The sequence below is a fragment of the Brassica napus genome, chromosome C7 (assembly GCF_020379485.1).
Source record: "Brassica napus cultivar Da-Ae chromosome C7, Da-Ae, whole genome shotgun sequence".
NCBI classification, from domain to species: Eukaryota; Viridiplantae; Streptophyta; class Magnoliopsida; order Brassicales; family Brassicaceae; genus Brassica; species Brassica napus.
The window spans coordinates 52,848,610-52,867,507 of record NC_063450.1 but is presented as its reverse complement, the minus strand read 5'-3'; the positions used below and the strand labels follow the sequence as shown (position 1 = coordinate 52,867,507).

At 35.4% G+C, this 18,898-nt stretch overlaps 2 protein-coding genes across 3 annotated transcripts; one reads left to right on the top strand and one right to left on the bottom strand.

The window, feature by feature from the left end:
* Positions 1-1,134: 1,134 nt before the first annotated feature.
* LOC106407220 (myosin-15) lies at positions 1,135-13,831 on the top strand. Of its 2 annotated transcripts, none has more exons than XM_013848042.3 (38): positions 1,135-1,422; positions 1,512-1,658; positions 2,654-2,799; positions 2,885-3,041; positions 3,190-3,248; positions 3,818-3,974; positions 4,074-4,223; positions 4,301-4,437; positions 4,528-4,674; positions 4,764-4,865; positions 5,016-5,073; positions 5,159-5,260; positions 5,900-5,937; positions 6,016-6,142; positions 6,227-6,400; positions 6,504-6,635; positions 7,155-7,264; positions 7,483-7,543; positions 7,639-7,816; positions 8,038-8,243; positions 8,416-8,535; positions 8,623-8,721; positions 8,800-9,021; positions 9,693-9,832; positions 9,919-10,018; positions 10,193-10,243; positions 10,362-10,451; positions 10,642-10,812; positions 10,960-11,091; positions 11,251-11,427; positions 11,873-12,010; positions 12,208-12,278; positions 12,372-12,471; positions 12,549-12,605; positions 12,705-12,761; positions 12,870-12,950; positions 13,038-13,123; positions 13,419-13,831. In XM_013848042.3, the coding sequence occupies exons 1-38, from the start codon at positions 1,297-1,299 to the stop codon at positions 13,567-13,569; spliced, it is 4,557 nt and encodes a 1,518-aa protein (XP_013703496.2). In that variant the 5' UTR covers positions 1,135-1,296; the 3' UTR covers positions 13,570-13,831. The 2 variants fall into 2 exon arrangements, with proteins under 2 accessions (XP_013703496.2, XP_013703495.2); XM_013848041.3 differs by having other exon boundaries at positions 1,136-1,422; positions 10,181-10,243.
* A 417-nt stretch (positions 13,832-14,248) lies between these two features.
* On the bottom strand, positions 14,249-16,526 carry LOC106409026 (2-hydroxymuconate semialdehyde hydrolase). The gene is made up of 5 exons (XM_013849712.3): positions 16,077-16,526; positions 15,111-15,428; positions 14,899-14,994; positions 14,687-14,754; positions 14,249-14,568 (listed from the first exon to the last, which is right to left on the bottom strand). Exons 1-5 carry the CDS (start codon positions 16,398-16,400, stop codon positions 14,451-14,453), a joined length of 924 nt encoding a protein of 307 aa, XP_013705166.1. The 5' UTR covers positions 16,401-16,526; the 3' UTR covers positions 14,249-14,450.
* Positions 16,527-18,898: the final 2,372 nt, after the last annotated feature.

Sequence of the window (18,898 nt, the reverse complement as noted above, 5' to 3'; positions counted from 1 at the left end):
ATAATGAAGATCGTGAAATTGTAAACGGCCTGATTAGTGGATATGTAACCGCTTAACGATTTATTTGTTATTAATCGTCAACTGACTTCTGTTGTATAGTATAAAAGTTTGTTTTTCATATTATACAATGTTGTGTTGTGCTTATAATGTTAGAGATGGAAATTGAGGTTGCCAGGAGTAGTAAGGAATTAAAGAAATTCGAGAAACAAAAATATAATTATACAACTGTTTTGTTGTTGGAAAAATAATGAGAGTATTGTAATTGAATAAGAAAGAATGCACGACAATATTATATGGAAGGATATTACGACTAACAAATGGAAATATATCTTATAGATGTAGGAAGAAAATATGCTTAATTAGGAGAAAAATAATCCAATTATTATCTTTATGCCGGAAAGGAAAGAGATAAAAATTACACAGTATTTAGAAAATACTAATAATTTTTAATAATTGGATTTTTATGTTTTAGTCATTCTTTTTAATAGTTGATGTTTTAGTAAATTTTGTTTTATAATATATGATGATTTCAGTTTTCTATAAAAAATATTACTTTTATATTTTTAGATTATTATTATAATTTTTATTTTTGATAAAACTTTGGTTAGATAAATAATTAATAATATTTGACATTTTCTTATGCATAGTATTTAAAAACTGATTATTTGTTTATAATTTTAATATCTTCACCACCGTTTTGATCTCTATTCATAGATGTAGGATTTAAGAGTAAAACATTGATTTATCAAGATTTCGCGAGTGACCATGTTCCACCATACATGTTTTGATTATTGTGAACGATATAGTATCAAAATTGCTAAAAATAATAATAATTAATTTACAATAAGTAAGCTCTCAGTACAGTTTCTTTTAATATATTAGCGTTAAAAACTTGCTGATTATTCCACGGATTAAAACCTATTGGCTAAACTTAAAAACAATTTTTAATGTGCACACACTTTTTTTTTGTTTTTTTGGCAATAGCACAAACTTAAAACATATGCTAATGCGATCCGTGAGGGCGGGAATTTTTTTTTTTGACTTTTTACGGTTGCAGTTTGACTTGAACCAAAAAAAAAAACTGTTTTGGAGTAGTAATTACCGTCATCTCTTTACCTACCCAGCTCTCCTTAGGGTTTCAAGAGATTTACTTTGAAATTTGAAAAATTATCAGGCGCAACCTAACGCGCTCTCTTCATCTCCTCTCTCTCTATCTCTATCTCTATGCCTCTCGCGTCGCCCAATCTAATCTTCTAGAGCTCACCACAAGTTCAGTTCAGTAGAGATTGTCTTCCAATGGAATCGAATCTGCGGAAGGGCGACAAGGTTTGGGTGGAGGATAAGGATTCAGCTTGGGTTGCCGGCGACGTGCTCGATTCTCCGGGAAACAAGGTCCACGTCGAGACTTCTGCCGGAAATCAGGTTTGATTGATTTAGCCGGAAAACTTCTGATTCGTCTGTCTCCTCTTTGCGCTTTCTCCACTTAATTTGCCGCTGCTTCGGGGATTTAGGTTTTCGTCTCCTCGGAGAAGCTGTTTCGGAGGGATCCCGACGAGGAGGAGCGTAATGGAGTGGATGATATGACTAAGCTGACTTACTTGCACGAGGCTGGTGTGCTTTACAATCTACAGAGGAGATACGCTCTCAATGATATATACGTGAGTGTTAATTGTAGTTTGAGTTTTAGTATTATACTGCCTTGGAGTACTTTATTGAGTGGGATTACATTCCTTATTGACTTTTACTAGCGTTATCAGTTTGCTTTTGGAGTTTCTTGGGTATCCATTTGTGGTCTAAGACATGTTTTCCACATGAAGTAGATTCAGCTTTTATACCATGTCGCAGCAACTATAGTCCAGTTACTGTGGGTGTGGTGAAGGCTTAAATTTTTTGCTGGGAAGTATGCATTTAGCTCTGTTATCTCTTTGGGAAGTATCTGTAAAATGTAGTTGAGGTCTGTGTGTTTTGAGTTTCAGTACTTGAATGATACATGTAACTGAGCACTGCCACTGTGTGTAATTTGAAAAAACGTTTTGAACAGCATAGGATATCGCCTTACTGTCTCTGTAATTATGCTTTACCAATCAAATGCGAAATTACACTTTAGGGAAAATGTTCCGTTGCTTATTTTCAATTTTTGGCTGTGTCAATGTGATGACCTGTTATTTAATCTAACTGAAAAGATTGCTCATGAATTGAATTAACTGTGTTAGTGCATATATCATTACTGGCATACACTTGAGAAACTTGCTTTTCGGTATCCGCTAGAAACAACCTCGCAATCCAATTTTAACTTGAGTGTCCAATATAAGCATTACTTTTGACTAGGTTATCAGTCTTGTATAATCGTAGCCTACTTTTTGTTTGCTTGTCGCCCTGCCCTGTGAATTATAAAGATAGACCTTCTTTTCCTTATTAAGTTGGCGAAAGCAATTATGTTCCATATGGTTTTGCACTCATCTAGAGTCCTTTGATGTAAATGCTGGCTTGCCCTTTTGACCATTTTGGTCGCACCTTGCTTGGTGTTTCATATATTTATTTCCCTGTTGAGATATACTACTACTTGTTTGGAACTATTTGTTGTTATAACTCCAGTCTATTCTTATTCCTGACTGCTGTATCTTCTTACAACTATTCTCTACTGCTTTTGTAGACATACACTGGAAGCATTCTGATCGCTGTTAATCCGTTTAAAAAGCTTCCACATCTCTATAATGGGTACATGATGGAGCAGTACAAGGGAGCACCATTCGGTGAGCTCAGTCCTCATGTTTTTGCTGTTTCTGAAGTTGCATACAGGTGGTTTACCCTTTTTACCTACTTGTGCTGACATTTATTCCTGTTCACGTTAATCAATTAACTGCATGTATGCTTCATAATTCAGAGCGATGATTGACGACAGGCGAAGTCAGTCTATACTCGTTAGCGGTGAAAGTGGAGCTGGAAAAACTGAGACAACTAAACTTATCATGCAGTATCTTACATATGTTGGGGGACGTGCTGCTGGAGATAATAGAAGTGTAGAGCAGCAAGTCCTTGAAGTAAGATCTCGCTCACACAATTTGTAGCTTTTATCTTTCTTCAAAGATGTCTTTTTCTTTCCATCTGGTATCTATTTGCAAATAAATTTTAAGCGATCATATCTTTCTTTGTTTGCGACTGATGTAATATAATTATTCTTTTCTGCAGTCAAATCCTCTCTTGGAAGCATTTGGGAATGCGAAAACAGTTAGAAACGATAATTCCAGGTCGGTTATGGAATATTTGTTTTTGTTTTTGTTTATGTTTAGGTAAGGACTGGGGGTGTTTCTCTAATTGATCTTATGTCATTTGTCAACAATTTTTTTTCATGATGGTATCATCATAAAATGATTAGAAACCAGCATCTTCTTGTCCTGAAATTGTAAACTTAAGTGGGTTTTAAACCTTTTTCTTGAAGTATGGTCGTAGCTCTACTTCGGATAGATGGGCTATCGATAAGTTATTCCATTAAGACTTTACAACCCCTTGTAGTTGTACCAATGTGAAATGCATTTTGGGTTTATCTGGTCTATTAAACTACTCCTTGTACGTGATATGGTAACAATCTTACTGCTACCTGGAGGAACTAGGTTTTCTTTTCTTTCTCATTGCGCATGTATAGAACATTAGTCATTAATGTTTATAATTTTGGAATCTTATTTTCTAAACATGGAATGCATATGGCATTTTAGCTGCAGTTATTCGTGTGTGTTGCCCTAGCCTTTTTTAGTTACATTTTAAGATTCCTTAGTTTGACGGGTTTACTGACCAAACTACTAAATTTTGGTTTGTTCAGCCGTTTTGGCAAGTTTGTGGAAATCCAATTTGACGCAAATGGTAGAATATCTGGTGCTGCAATCAGAACCTATCTTCTGGAGAGATCACGTGTAGTCCGGATAACAGACCCTGAGAGGAACTATCACTGTTTCTACCAGCTTTGCGCTTCTGGGAGTGTAATTATTATCCTGCTTTTTATACGTCTCATAGGATATTGGTTTCGGTTCTCTTGTTATTGAGCTTACCTGTAACAGATCTTTTCTTGTTTGGTATAGGACGCTGAAAAATACAAACTAAGCAATCCACATCAATTTCATTATCTCAATCAAAGCAAGACCTATGATCTGGAGGGAGTAAGCAACGCAGAAGAGTATAAGAATACAAGGAGGGCCATGGATATTGTGGGCATAAGTCACGATGAGCAGGTGTTCAGACTTTTAATTGGATTTCTCTCTTATCAGTTTTTGATAGTCCTTGCTTACTGCCCCCAATAATTTATCAGGAATCGATATTCCGCACGCTTGCTGCCATTCTGCATCTTGGAAATGTTGAGTTTTCCTCGGGAAAAGAGCATGATTCTTCAGTAGTAAAGGATCAGGAATCTAGAAATCATCTGCAGATGGCTGCTGATCTTTTCAGGTGCATGGAATACTCTGATTAGTACTAGTTTTTATTCCGGTGTACAAAGAGATAGCTTGTTTAATTGTTATATTCTGCAAAATTAATCAGGTGTGATGCAAATCTTTTACTGGCTTCTCTCTGCACACGTTCAATTCTGACCCGTGAAGGTACCATAATCAAAGCACTTGACTGTAATGCTGCTGTTACTAGCCGGGATGCACTAGCGAAGACCGTTTACGCCCGTCTGTTTGACTGGTTTGCTTTATATGCTTCATCCCTTTATTGAGTGGATATTTGTTAATGCATTACACTTGTGTTTGAACTTTTTAATTTACGCTTGTCAGGTTGGTTGATAAGATTAATAGGTCTGTTGGGCAAGATCCAAACTCCCATTTTCAAATAGGAGTCCTGGACATTTATGGCTTTGAATGCTTTAAGAGTAACAGGTTAGTGTTTTTAATTGTTAAACTATTAAATAATTGTTTATATCTTTTCTCAGCCCTATTCATTGAGAGTTTATTGGTGCACCATGTTTAGAACTATGTATACTTGTTTCTATCTAAAAATGAAAACCAATACATGTTTGCACGTTGCAGTTTTGAACAATTTTGCATCAATTTTGCAAATGAAAAGCTGCAGCTGCATTTCAATGAGGTAATATAGGAGCATCATTCTCAAAGGTTTAATCAGACTTTAGGGACATTGCTTCCTCTCCTTATGATCCCTTCTCTGTTTTCAGCATGTATTTAAGATGGAGCAGGATGAGTACAAAAAAGAAGAGATTAATTGGAGTTTTATTGAGTTTATCGACAACCAGGATGTCGTGGACCTTATAGAGAAGGTACGTTTCTCCATGTCAGTTAGATTTATATTTAAGACTCTGTTCTAGTTTCTTGCCCCTTAACCTTTTGTGATCTCTGAAACTTGCAATAGCCTATGTTGTATCAAAACTTCAGTAATTTTTTTTGTCACATTTAGGGAGGGCATTGGTCATGATTTTGATTATAGACTATAGTACATTGTTTTAAATTCTCATGTCTTTTTTAATTTACTATTATTTTACTTCGATTGTCGAGAAATAGAATTCATCACTTTTTAAACAGGGTAATTTATTAAATCGTGCCAATTCTAAAGAGTTAGTGGGTTTTATGAGACTGTGTTAGTGTAGCCAATACATTCACACACGTCTGTTTACTATGATGTCATTGCTACTCCCATCAATAGAACATGGACGATAAATGATCCAGTCTATAGGTGCAAAAATACGAGAACTTAGTTAGAAGACATTTCCTTCATCGGTTGATAGTTTTATTGCATGCTGGTGTGGTGGAATTTAATAATAGAGTTTCTTTAGAACATTTCTGTTGTAGTTACCAGCCTCAAGCATTGTCTTTTTTTTTGTGTGAAAATAAAGCAGACATGGAAGCAAAACTGATCTATCTTCTTATGATTCTAATATTGATATTTTTGCTGCCTGCAGAAACCTATTGGGGTAATTGCACTCTTGGATGAAGCTTGGTAAAATATTACCGTCTCATCTTTTGTCTTCACAATACGTATGCTCTTTTTGTTCACTGACTTTTTCTTTTTATGCAGCATGTTTCCTAGATCAACACATGAGTCATTTTCAATGAAGCTGTTCCAGAACTGTAAATCTCATCCAAGATTGGAGAAGACGAAATTTTCAGAGACGGACTTTACTCTCTCTCATTATGCTGGCAAGGCAAGTCTTGCTCTAGGACTAAGCTTAATGTTTTTTTTTGTTTCCTTCAAATCCCATCGAATTTCTCCCATTCCATTTCTGCAGGTTACGTACCAGACTGAAACCTTTCTGGATAAAAATCGTGATTATACTATAGTGGAGCACTGCAATCTGTTATCTTCCTCACGATGCCCCTTTGTTGCTGGACTTTTTGCCTCCGCGCCAGAGGAGTCTGCCAGGTCTTCTTACAAATTTTCTTCTGTGTCTTCCAGATTTAAGGTCAGGAAACTGTCCAGCTATTTGTATTTGCAAGATACTCTGTTATGAATATTAAGAACAGGTCGTGAACCCAGTCTGATTTGATCATTAACTTTGATTCTAGCAACAACTTCAAGCCCTTATGGAAACTCTCAGCAAAACGGAGCCTCACTATGTTCGTTGTGTGAAGCCAAACACACTCAACAGACCTCAAAAGTTTGAGAATCTTAGTGTTTTACATCAACTTCGTTGTGGGGTTAGTATATTATGTGATCTTAGTTCTTTTTCACGTTTCCGTGGTAGTTGTAGTCTAAATACAATGCGAGAAATCGTCAGTTTTTGTTATAGCTAGTTTGGTGCCTCGATCGTTCTTTTCTTACGTAAATGAAGTGTGTCAAGCTTTTTTCGCATTATTATATTTTTTCTTGTCATAATATGCATTATGTTTTCCCGTGCCATGATAGGCTAGAAACTTCATATTTATGCTCTTTCTAGTCTTGATCATCTATAACATTATTGAGTTCAAAAGGATCAGAATGCATTTTGTATGTATGATGATCGTTTTGCATATTTTTATGTAATTCACATGTTGCAGTACATGTTATATTAGAGTTGCTTTCCAAAATACATGATTGGGTCGTTCTCATTGACCAATAGAAGTGATCTAGGTTAGTCTCAGTTGGTTGTACTAATATTTGCATGTTCGTGTTTTTTAGTCCTTTTCCATTGTTTGTTTATTAACTTGAATAACGTCTTGTATTTCACAATTTCTTAGGGGGTACTGGAAGCTGTTCGGATTAGTCTTGCAGGGTATCCCACACGAAGGTATTATTCAGACTTTGTGGATCGGTTTGGTCTGTTAGCCCCAGAATTCATGGATGAGAGGTACGCATATTGGATGGATGGTTTTAAGCTTATCGTCGGAGTGTTGATTATCTTATAGTTTTCCCCGCAACTGTGTGAACCTGTGTAAAAGTTATTTTACATGTCTTTGTGACCGCTTGATTGCGGAAAAAATAGATAAAACTCAAGCATTGAATTTATATCCTGCATTGAATTTATTGCCAAGCAAGAGTTATTTGTTAATAATACATTATTTGCAGCAATGATGAGCAGGCACTTACCGAGAAAATCTTGAGAAAGTTAGGTCTGGGGAATTATCAGGTATGCTTCTTGGTGGGCTAAAAACAAAGGATTTTCTCTAATACATGGCTCCCTGTTAGATATTGATTTGTTGATATTTGTATCATCTTTCACAGTTAGGAAGGACAAAAGTGTTCCTTAGAGCTGGTCAAATTGGCATTTTGGACTCTAGGCGGACTGAAGTTCTTGATGCTTCTGCAAGACTCATTCAGCGAAGACTAAGAACGTTTGTTACGCATCAAAACTTCATCGCTGCCCGGGCTTGTGCAATTTCTATTCAAGCATACTGTAGAGGTGCCTTTCTCATTCACTATTATTCTTCTTATTCTCTGGCATTCGAAATTTTTGTGGCCACTTTGTGAAATCTTCGGATATGTGACACCCTACTCTCTGAAAATTATTTATTGATTTCTTTTGTTAACCACGTTCACATGCATCTTGCGTGAAAATTGTGGGTACTAGTATTTCTTTCATTTCTAAGCCTAATAGAAAAAATAATAATATCTGTTGTCAAGGATGCCTGTCCCGAAATGCCTATGCCGCCAGAAGGAATGCAGCGGCAGCTGTATTGGTACAAAAGCATGCGCGCAGGTGGCTGTCAAGATGTGCATATGTGAAACTTGTATCGGCTGCATTAGTAATACAGTCTTGCCTCCGTGCTGACTCAGCTCGTTTAAATTTTGCTCATCAGAAAGAGCACAGAGCTGCTTCTCTCATTCAGGTACCTAGGATCTCCAAGCTCATGATAAATTATGTGTTACACTTTTTTGTCCTATTAAGTTTTTATATAGGGTAATTTGTATTCTTAGTTTCCTGATGTGTGTAACCTCTCATCATTTTAGTCTCTAATGCATTTCATGCTGTTTAATATTTGTATATTTTAAATATCTTAGGCTTGTTGGACAATGCATAAGTTTCACACAGCATTCAGGCACCGCCAATCTTCTATTATTGCTATACAATGTTGTTGGCGGCAGAAGCTTGCGAAGAGAGAGTTTAGAAAACTTAAACAGGTATGTTCTAGTCATGGTTTAGAGCAGGATTGTATCAATTCGCTACCTATCACTCAAAGGATGAATATGCAAATCGATGTTGCGCAGGCTGCTAATGAAGCAGGTGCTTTGCGATTAGCCAAAACTAAACTTGAGAAGCGGTTAGAAGATCTTGAATGGCGTTTGCAGCTTGAGAAACGATTGCGAGTATGTTGCCAGTTTTGTCATTTATATAGTACTGATCCCCTGAAACAGAGTAAATAACTACAAGTGCTTTAAATACAGACTAGTGGTGAGGAGGCCAAGTCAGGTGAAATATCCAAGCTTCAGAAAACATTGGAATCCTTCAGCCTTAAACTAGATGCAGCTAGGCTGGCTACCATTAATGAGTGCAATAAGAATGCAGTACTTCAAAAGCAACTAGACATATCCATGAAGGAGAAGGCTGCTGTTGAAAGAGAACTTAATGGAATGGTCGAACTGGAAAAAGATAACACTTCGTTGAAGGTAATTTTCCTCTTCTTTATATTGACTGCATGTTAAGAGCTTGTAAAGGGATCCATTCTCCATCATTGGTTTTTCTGTAAGTTAAAATCTACTTAGGCTTTCTCTTTGGCTGATAAGCAAAGACTTTAAAATCTGTAGATATTTGCAACACCTGATATTTGCATGTAGAAACAGGACTCGTGTCTCTTGTAAGTTGATGCCTCATACATTTTGGTTTGTTGGGGTGTGTTAAAAGGCTACTCAGCTTTTTTGGTCATAAAGAGTCTTTGAGTCTCTTCCGTTGGGTCAACGAAAATGATGATTTAGTTAACCTGCTGGTTGGTCATGTTTTTAAAATCTTCTATAGTCTCCAGTCTGTGCTTAAAGAGTGGTGGCTACAATTTGAAGTATATACATTTTTCTGGCTAATGGCTATAGACAAGTTAGTTATGGACTATTTTAACTTAATCCTATTTTAATATATATATTTAAATTGCATTTGTGAAAACGTAGTAAGATTTCTGAGAAATGGTCTCAAAAGTGAGTAAATCTTATGCCTTGTTTTTTTCTTTGTTCACTGCTCCTTCTATTTGTAGGGTATCTTTTTAATAATGCTTTCACCCTTTGCGTAGAGACCCAAATTCTGTCGTCTTGGTTTGTCATCGGTTTTTGCTAACGCTTTTTAATCACAGAATTCGATGAATTTCTTGGAAAAGAAGAATCTGGCTCTGGAGAAGGAGCTTCTCAGTGCTAAGACAAATTGCAATAATACACTACAGAAGTTGAAGGAAGCTGATAATAGATGTTCTGAACTCCAGACGAGTGTACAAAGGTATGTAGTTGCAGGTCTTTTTCTCAAGTCAACCTTAGCTTTGTGTCTAACAGGTATTATTCTTTTCTTTGAGCGTTTTTATTCAGCCTCGAGGAAAAACTCTCTCGCCTGGAGAACGAAAACCGTGGCTTGAGGCAGAAGACTTTAAGTATATCCCCAGAGAGAATAGGACAGATACTTGGTGAAGTATGTGATCTTTTACTATTCTCTGCTGCACTTTTGTTATATGCATGTACGAAAGTATACACTCTGTTGCTGGATATCTAATCTTTTGAACCATGCATTGTTAAATAATTGTCATCCTGTTCTCTTTGTTCTTTACTTCTTACCAACTGCTCATTATTACAGTCTCCTCAACAGAAACACTCTAGTGCTGTTGTACCAGCTCAGATTGACAGGACATCTGTTTTCGTAAGTAAATACTTCTTTTCTTCTTTTCTTCATTTTTTAATTACCTATATCCTTTTTTCATTTCTAGATTGTAAATGCTTGAAAATGAGTACCCTAATTATGTCATTGATATATACAGGAGACACCCACGCCTTCAAAACGCATCATGCCATTTTCACGTAGCCTGTCAGAGTCACGTCGACCCAAATTCACTGCAGAAAGAAACGTGGTACACATTAACTGCCATTTTTATTGTGAATGAAGAAACTGGTTTTCCTGACCTGAGTGTATCATGTTCTAATCAATATGTTTGTATTATCTCAGATTCTGTTTTCCTTTGTTCTCATATAGAGCCTTCTTGTTGTTAGCTAAAGTAGATAGTGGGTTTGACATAAGTTACCACTTTAATGCTGTTGCAGGAGATCCACGAATTGCTCTCCAAATGTATCAAGGAAAATTTGGGATTCAGTGATGATAAGCCCCTGGCTGCTTGTGTAATATACAAATGTCTTCTGCACTGGCACGCCTTTGAATCTGAGAGCACAGCCACATTTAACATCATTATCGAGGGAATTAATGAAGCCCTTAAGGTGATTGTTGTTGTAATCATGTTTTACCCTCTGGAGTCTTGATCTCTCTCTTGATGAAGGGATCTTGTCAACTCTCTTCCAAATTAGACAAAATGATAGGAACCATTTAACGTTATGATTTACTTTGGTTGTTTATGTTTATTTCAGGGTGGAGATGAAAACAGTGTATTACCATATTGGCTTTCAAACTCTTCAGCACTTCTATGCCTCTTGCAGAGAAATCTGCAGACAAATAGTTTTCTAAATGCTAGTGCTCAGCGTTCTGGGATGTCGGCATATGTGAGTTCAATTGATATCTCCACTTGAGTAGTTTGCAAGTTTCATTTATATGGAATTGAAATTGCTAAATCTAAATTCTCATCGTCTATTGTTTATTGAGTGAGATTCAGAAGTTGCGTGTTAACTTGTTTCACTGATGTTCTGTTTCTTGCTTACCAGGGAGTAAAGTTTCCTTTTAAAATTAGTGGAGCTGACGATGGTGTTCCGCATATAGAAGCAAGATATCCAGCAATATTATTTAAACAGCATCTGACAGCATGCGTGGAGAAGATTTATGGTCTAATTCGTGATAATTTGAAGAAAGAGTTAGCACCGCTTCTTGGATTATGCATTCAGGTGAGAGTCCGAAAGTAGGTAGATATTCAGCATCTTTGATAATGTTTTTCTAAATTATTGATTGGATACCATAATGCTTAGTTCTTTTAACATGCATCAAAATACTCATTTACTGGGTTTTTATTCGCCATTTGGTCTTTCTCTTGCATTCATCGTTGGAGTTGTGGTTTTTGGCATACAACTTGATATACATAATATCAAGTTAAAAACCTTTTATCAAAAACTAATAAAATCAAGTTGTATACAGCAATTTTTGTTATGTGACATAAGATCTGAGTTGAGCTTACCTTATATTCCTAAAAATTGCAATTTGATGATGATAGCGTTAATAATTTTGTATTCTACTAGCTGTGGTAGAGATTTCATCTCTTTTGTTACAAAATACAGAAAAGTTTGGTGGAAATATGTTATAACTTTTTTAAGTGTTTATCTGATGATTCTCAAGGCACCCAAGGCTTTACGAGGAACTGCTGGAAAATCCTCTAGATCACCAAGCGATGTGCCGCAGCGCTCACCAAGTAGTCAATGGGAAAATATACTTAAATTCTTGGATTCTCTTATGTCCCGCCTACGAGAAAACCATGTATGCACATCCCATAGTTTCAATAATAAAGTCTGCTTCTACCCCATTTATTGTCGTAGACATAATAATTACTTTGGGATTTTCCTGTTTCTCCACATTTGAGGATTAGGAATTAGAATGTTCATGTACCATGATTTCTCGTTTTTTAGGAATATCTACATTGTTCTTTTTTCTAAACTTGACTCTTGTATTGGTAGGTACCATCGTTCTTCATTCGCAAGCTTGTGACTCAGGTTTTCTCATTTATCAACCTATCACTTTTCAACAGGTAAATGTGATGTTAATTCCAGTTCTTGCTTTATTTCTTAAGCGCAAATTACATTTGTTATCTGCATATATATAATCCAACTTTCTTTTTCAGTCTTCTCCTTCGACGTGAATGTTGCACATTTTCAAATGGGGAATATGTGAAATCTGGAATTACAGAATTGGAGAAGTGGATAGCCGGTGTCAAGGAGGAGGTAACCATGTTGTATACTCGTTAGTTGCTTCATAGATGGATGGATGCCATCCGTGATCTAAAATTTTGTGAATACAGTTTTCAGGAACATCTTGGCACGAGTTAAGTTTCATTAGACAAGCTGTTGGATTCTTGGTAAAACTCATCTTCTCTGATAAATTGTCATGTTTCTTTTTGTAGTGGAACTTGTATTCTATTGGCTTATATTTTTTATAACTCTGTATTTTGTCCTAGGTTATACACCAGAAAAGAAGAAAATCGCTGGATGAAATCAGTCAGGATCTATGCCCGGTACGTCTAACTTTTTCTATGGCTTCCGTTTTTTTTCTTTCCTTATGATTCCTGGCCGTAAGCACTTTTGAAATCTCACTAAAACTCGGCGCTTTTATTCTGTTGTAGGCATTGACAATAAGGCAAATATATCGAATAAGTACGCTGTACTGGGATGATAAATATGGAACTCAAAGTGTCTCAAGCGAGGTGAGTTAATGTGTAAAACTCTTAGTTGTGGGCGTTTAATTATGTTGAATGTCGATTGAAACACCTTAACACATCTTTGTGTGGTAGGTGGTTTCTCAAATGAGGGTACTTGTTGACAAGGATAGCAGCCAAAAACTAACATCGAATTCATTCTTGCTGGATGATGATATGAGGTATTATTCTCTTCCGTTTTTTTTACTAAGTTGGTTCTCAAGTTTACGTAAGTTGAATAAAATGGAAATATGGTATTAAAAACACAGACGTTTATAACTCTAGCAGGCGTTAAAAGTTGTGGTTAGGCATGTTAAGTTCTAAAAGTCGTAGATTGAAATAAGCTTTAGCTTTTCGAGGGTGTGGTTTGGGAGAGTTGAGAGTCTCTCATTAATCAAGTGTCTCTCACATAACTTAGAAGTAACTTAAGTTGTCTACATCATACAGATTAATGTATAATTTTGTGTGTATGTGCAGCATTCCTTTCTCGGCAGAAGATATAGATAAGGCTATTCCAGTTTTAGACCCATCAGAAACAGAACCACCAAAGTTTGTATCAGAATATACTTGTGCACAGTCCCTTGTGAAGAAACCCTCAACAGCTTCAGTCTCGAAGCAAATCCTTTGATGCATATGAGCTTTGATTAGGCATCAGTGTAAGGTAGAAAATTTCAGTTGGTATTGCAAATTTCTCTATTTGTTGAGAAATGAACAATGGAAGTTTGGTAACTGTAGACTACATGTTTGTAGGCGAAACATCTGTAGTTGTAAAACTCTGTCAGTTTCTCTTTTTCTTTTAGGGGAACTGTAAATGGTAGAACATCTTTGTGAATATTAAGTTATCAATTCTCATAATTCGTTGAAGTTCTCAATATTATCATTCTTCATTATACATTTGAGTTTTCCTTATTAGAGTTGCTTCTTTTATAACTTTATTGTTACGAGAGGTGATTGCCAACAACTATGTTGAATATGATGATACTTTTGTTAACGAAGACAAAGTGATCGAATACTTTTGAGAGTGATTTGTTGCTTTGGAGCTTTTGGCTGTTTGGCAAACCACCAATTTTGACCGCTTAATGCTTTTATTGGTGACCAACTTACATTTTTGAACCAATTTGAATATTACGGCAATCTATTATTCTAAAACTGTAGGAATACTTCGTTTTAAATCATATTTAATGTTTTCAGAATATTTACCGTGTTTGAACCACCGAAAAATTGGATCTACAAAGTAAACATAATAAAAATTATATTGTTGAACTTTTACGAACACTCGATCTGGGGTACCTGTGAAGTGTTCTTAATGATTTTCAATTTCATCTTATCAATATTATAGGACAATATATATATAAAGTTACATGAAAATATGAGAGCATAGCTAGTAATGTGCGTAGCAATATATTTTTTTAAAAGAAATACGTAGCAATATTACGTAGACTACTAATAGTTCAACTGTTTACTAATAACCACGCTTCAAGAATAATGTAGCAAAATGTATAATTGCCGCTATTGAGATCCCTTCAGAAATTTCAAAACGATGTTGTTGAATTCTTGCGCACAATCGATCTGTGGAACATGTGAAGTGTTCTCTATGATTTCCAGTTTTGTCTCATCTCCAAGAATCCTACACAAATATACCAACAACTGCAGCATTTAGACAATATGCTTAGGAATAGTAATGATACTAATTACAGTTAGTAATATACGATAAAACTTGAACAAGAAAATACTCTTGTACATACTCTTTTAGTTCGTAGGCCATCTTCACCGGAAATATTTGATCTTTGTCTCCCCAAATTATAAGGATTTCCTAAGAGAATATATACAGTTTATCGTTAATCGGATGAGTTACAGTTAAATACACATATTAATTAGTGTTAGGAGTAATAACGTTTGAATTGGAAATCTCTGTGACATGTATATAATTACATCACAAATAAGTTCACGTACGTACCTGAGAAAGAGGATCAATGCTTAATTTCTCGTCCCTGCCAAGAGTTACCCCTTTCAATAATTCTACTTTCTCCTTTCTATTCTTCTGATATAAATTCTGCATATATTATACCAAAAGAAAATTCATAATTCTTTTTCATCTTTTTATTATTCTTATTTTCCACAAAGTCAAAAAACTACCCTTGTAGAAGAAGACAATACATAGTTACTTACACTAATAACGTCGTTCCAGAGAGCATCGGGAAACATACGAACTATCCTCGAAGAAGATGCCAAACCCATAAGTGTCCGAAGCTCTGTGGCAGTTGATGGTAACATAACTTTCTCAATGCACTCACAATTCGATCTCTGCAATAAACTTTCACTGTCACACTTTCTCATGTTGATGCCTGAGCTTGCAATCACTACTTTCTCCACTTTTTGCGGCCACTTTTTAGCCATATGGTATGCCACAAATCCTCCGTAGCTTGTTCCAACCACATTAAACTTCTCTATTCCTATTTTCTCCATTAGCTTTTCCATGCACTCCGCCTTGTTATTTTAATATTGGAGCATTAAGATATGCATGTGTGTTAGTATACCACAAATAGTTCAAATATATAAGGTATAAGGGCTAACATATCAAAGTCTAAACTCTAAAGATAACCCACTCTAACCCAACACATAACCGAAATTTACCGATTATTTATAGTTATCTAATTTTGTGACTCCAACCGACCATGACCTGGTTAGAACCGATCTGAAAGTCAAAAAGTGCATGTACTTATACAGACCCGCAGACCCGGATCTGATCTAAAGATCTGAATGCTCATACCTAATTCAACTTATAGTTTTTTTTTTTTTTTGCAAAAAGGCTTTAATTCAACTTATAGTTTACATTGAATTTATTGCTAAAATGTATATGTAGTCTGAATAGAAAACAATTCATATTAATTTGGAATAAAAAAAAATCCTCTTAGCTATTATTGAGATAAAATATATGTAAATTATACTATTACTTTTATTTTTAATATAACATTGCTTTTTAGAAACACTAATCAAGTGACCAAAACAGTAATAGTGATCAATGACATAAGGTTCTACTAGGTCATATCCGATCTTCCTAGAGATGATCTCGTTCATTTACAATCAAAACAGCTATATATTATAGGGAGAGTTATAACGTTTTTATATATATACCTGGAAGACCTCGGAGCGATTGGTGGAGGAACTGGTAGAGTCACCGAAGAAAACAAGATCGGGACAATATAGACGGAAAGCGGACGGAGATAAGGCTTGAATCTGCCGCCTCCACTGCCACATGGAAGATGGACCGAAGCCGTGGAGGAGAAGCATCACCGGTCTATCGTCGGTGCGGTGGTCTAGAGGTGGTGGGCCCCAGAAGTGGATGGTTGTTTCAGAATCAATGGAGAGAGTCTGCGACGTTAGTCCTGCCGCCGTGAGGCATCGACGGAGGTAGCCTTCTAGAAGGCGTGTTGGGCTGAGGTAAGACAACAGCGACATATCTCTACTCTAACCCTTCTTGGCTTCTTGTAAGAAAATAGAAGATGAGAAATGGAATGAGTTTTAAGTTATTTTTATTCAATGTATAGGAACATCTCTTAGGAAGGAAACAGATATATTTTAATAACCATGGGCACGGTGGATAGAGTTTTTGTTTATCTCAATATTTGTTAGGATTATTGTAGTTGTGAATTTTGTTTTTTGAGTTGTTTTTCAAGTTTTTTTATTGTTATAGGATTAGAGTTGTGATGATGAATTGTGTATTCATTGTTAGTAATGTGATTGATATAGTTTGTGGTGTTGAAACTTATTGTTTGTTTGTCTTTTTAATTTGTTTCTTGTACTATTAAGAGAACATAAATTATATTAGAGTTGTTGAGTAGCTTTTGTTTCTGGACATTTTTTCTCCAGTTTAGTTGTGTAAGTTTTGTGTATTAAGTAATCATTTTTATTATCCTGTTTGTTATATGTTTTTTTTTAAAAAAATTTGTTGCTGTTACCGGACCTTTGAAACAAATATATGAAGACTTGTAGAAATAACTATAAAATGAGTGACAATTCTAAGTATTTGGGATTTAATGGGTTTTAAACGAATTTATGTATTTTTCATAAGAAGACAATAACATTGACATGTTGACATTGGGCATGTAAGCTGTTTTTATAAGACAAGAAGAGTGAGCAGGTAGAGATGTTGTTGCCGCCTTTGTGTCTGTCGGGATTTTATCTTATATCTTCTGGTTTGGTTGTGTTTGTTTCTCTTTTATTTGATGGTTAATATGTAAACAAAAATCATTGTTAGTTGTATTTATCAGAGTTCATAATTTACTATGCTTTTTTGTTTAGGTAATTTCACTGATCTTGGTTGTCGTCTTCGTCTTCTTCTTTGCGAAAGTAAGTTTGTAAATTGTTAAATATTTGGCCGTGTAGTTTGTATTTGTTTAGCTGACTCGATGTATGTGTCGTTGAGTTTTAGTTGAGGTGATTGATTTGGTATATTTGTTTTAGAGTTTATTTCTAAGATTAGACAAAAAAAAAAGTGATCATTAATGATTTATCTTTTTGAAATTCTAGTTTTTGGTATTTTGATTGTTTGGGATGTTGTGGTTTCTCTTAAGCTGTAAAATAAAGGTTTGTGTAAAATTAGTCTGATAAGTAAGGGAGATAAATAGACGACCACATATTTTGGGTATGGAGTATTTTTGATTATTGATGTTAGCACAATATAGATAATAATATAAAGGAAATTGTGTGTTGATTGTTTCTTACGGATCAATGAGGAGACATATAACGACTCGGACTGTTTCTTTGGTAAGGTCAGAGCCCTGGACAGAACGGATTTGCCCAACCACATCTGCGAGTTTAAATATCATTTATGATATCGAAGCATAATATAAACCCAGATGCAATATAATAATATACCTGGGAGTTCTAGGTTTGTGTTCGCAATCAATTGGAAATTGTCGAACAATCTAATTATGACTGGAGATTTATCTTAGGAGCATCTGTGATGACTTCATCAATAATAGTTGGTGAAATGAAACGAATGAGGAATGAATGATCAGTTATCTTGTACATGCTTGAACACCTATCAACCTCAAAACGATCGACTTACATAATTGAACCGGCTTTCAAAGATGGCATGTAATGATTAGCACGTCCAGCGGGAATAAACTCATGAATCACAGAATCTTCAAATAATATTATTCAACAAAGAATCAAGAAATCAATTAAAAACAATCTATATTATTTTCTTTCCCTAGGCCCGACCCACAGAGAAAGCCGAAGAAGCAAGGGTTTCCGACCTTCATAAATATATATTAGTTTCGGCCATCAATGTACAAAGTATCATTTAGTTTAGTGGTATAAATGTTGGTGTTTATATCTCAATAACTCGGGTTCGAGCCATGGACTTGACACTTTTTCACACTTTTTAAAAGTGTGATCCACAAAATGTTGACGTGGAGCGCTGAGGAGAGAGCAAAAATTCAATCATTATAATATAGATTATCTGTTTCCATTCTTCAATATACGACATTAATATATATTTTTTCCTTAATATGTGCGATTATGGTTTCTAATTCCATGAAAAAACTAATTAAACTATCTCAAAATACATAATTTCTTCTTTTTTTTGTCAACCCTCAAAATACATAAGGGAAATAAGAGGTTATAGCCACAAAAAAAAACGAAATTCACATGTTTCCATTTAACCTAACGATCCTATATACGCTGTTACAAATATAAAATAATACTGTAATACCCCTAAAAACAACCGGCCCAACCTGATACAAAAAATAATTAAATATTTTAATTACTCACTCCACAAAAGTAACCCGTATCTCACTTTTCTTCACATCTTCTCCTTTTACTTTCTCTGGTAATTTTACTGCAGTCGAACGGTCTCCGGCACCGCTTTCATCCATCGCCTCCAGTATGCATGCAATCGATATTTTTTCCATCTACTATGTCCTCTGTTTTCAATTTTCTTCAGCGTTACT

Bases quoted from the DNA above. Each gene is read 5' to 3' on its own strand.
- LOC106407220 (XM_013848041.3), top strand. From the start codon at position 1,297: ATGGAATCGAATCTGCGGAAGGGCGACAAGGTTTGGGTGGAGGATAAG. The intron at 8,536-8,622 runs GTATGTTCTAGT...GATGTTGCGCAG, and splicing joins AGTTTAGAAAACTTAAACAG to GCTGCTAATGAAGCAGGTGC. The intron at 10,244-10,361 runs GTAAGTAAATAC...TGATATATACAG, and splicing joins TTGACAGGACATCTGTTTTC to GAGACACCCACGCCTTCAAA.
- LOC106409026 (XM_013849712.3), bottom strand. From the start codon at position 16,400: ATGTCGCTGTTGTCTTACCTCAGCCCAACACGCCTTCTAGAAGGCTAC. The intron at 15,429-16,076 runs GTATATATATAA...TAAAATAACAAG, and splicing joins ATCGCTCCGAGGTCTTCCAG to GCGGAGTGCATGGAAAAGCT. The intron at 14,755-14,898 runs GTACGTACGTGA...ATATTCTCTTAG, and splicing joins GCATTGATCCTCTTTCTCAG to GAAATCCTTATAATTTGGGG.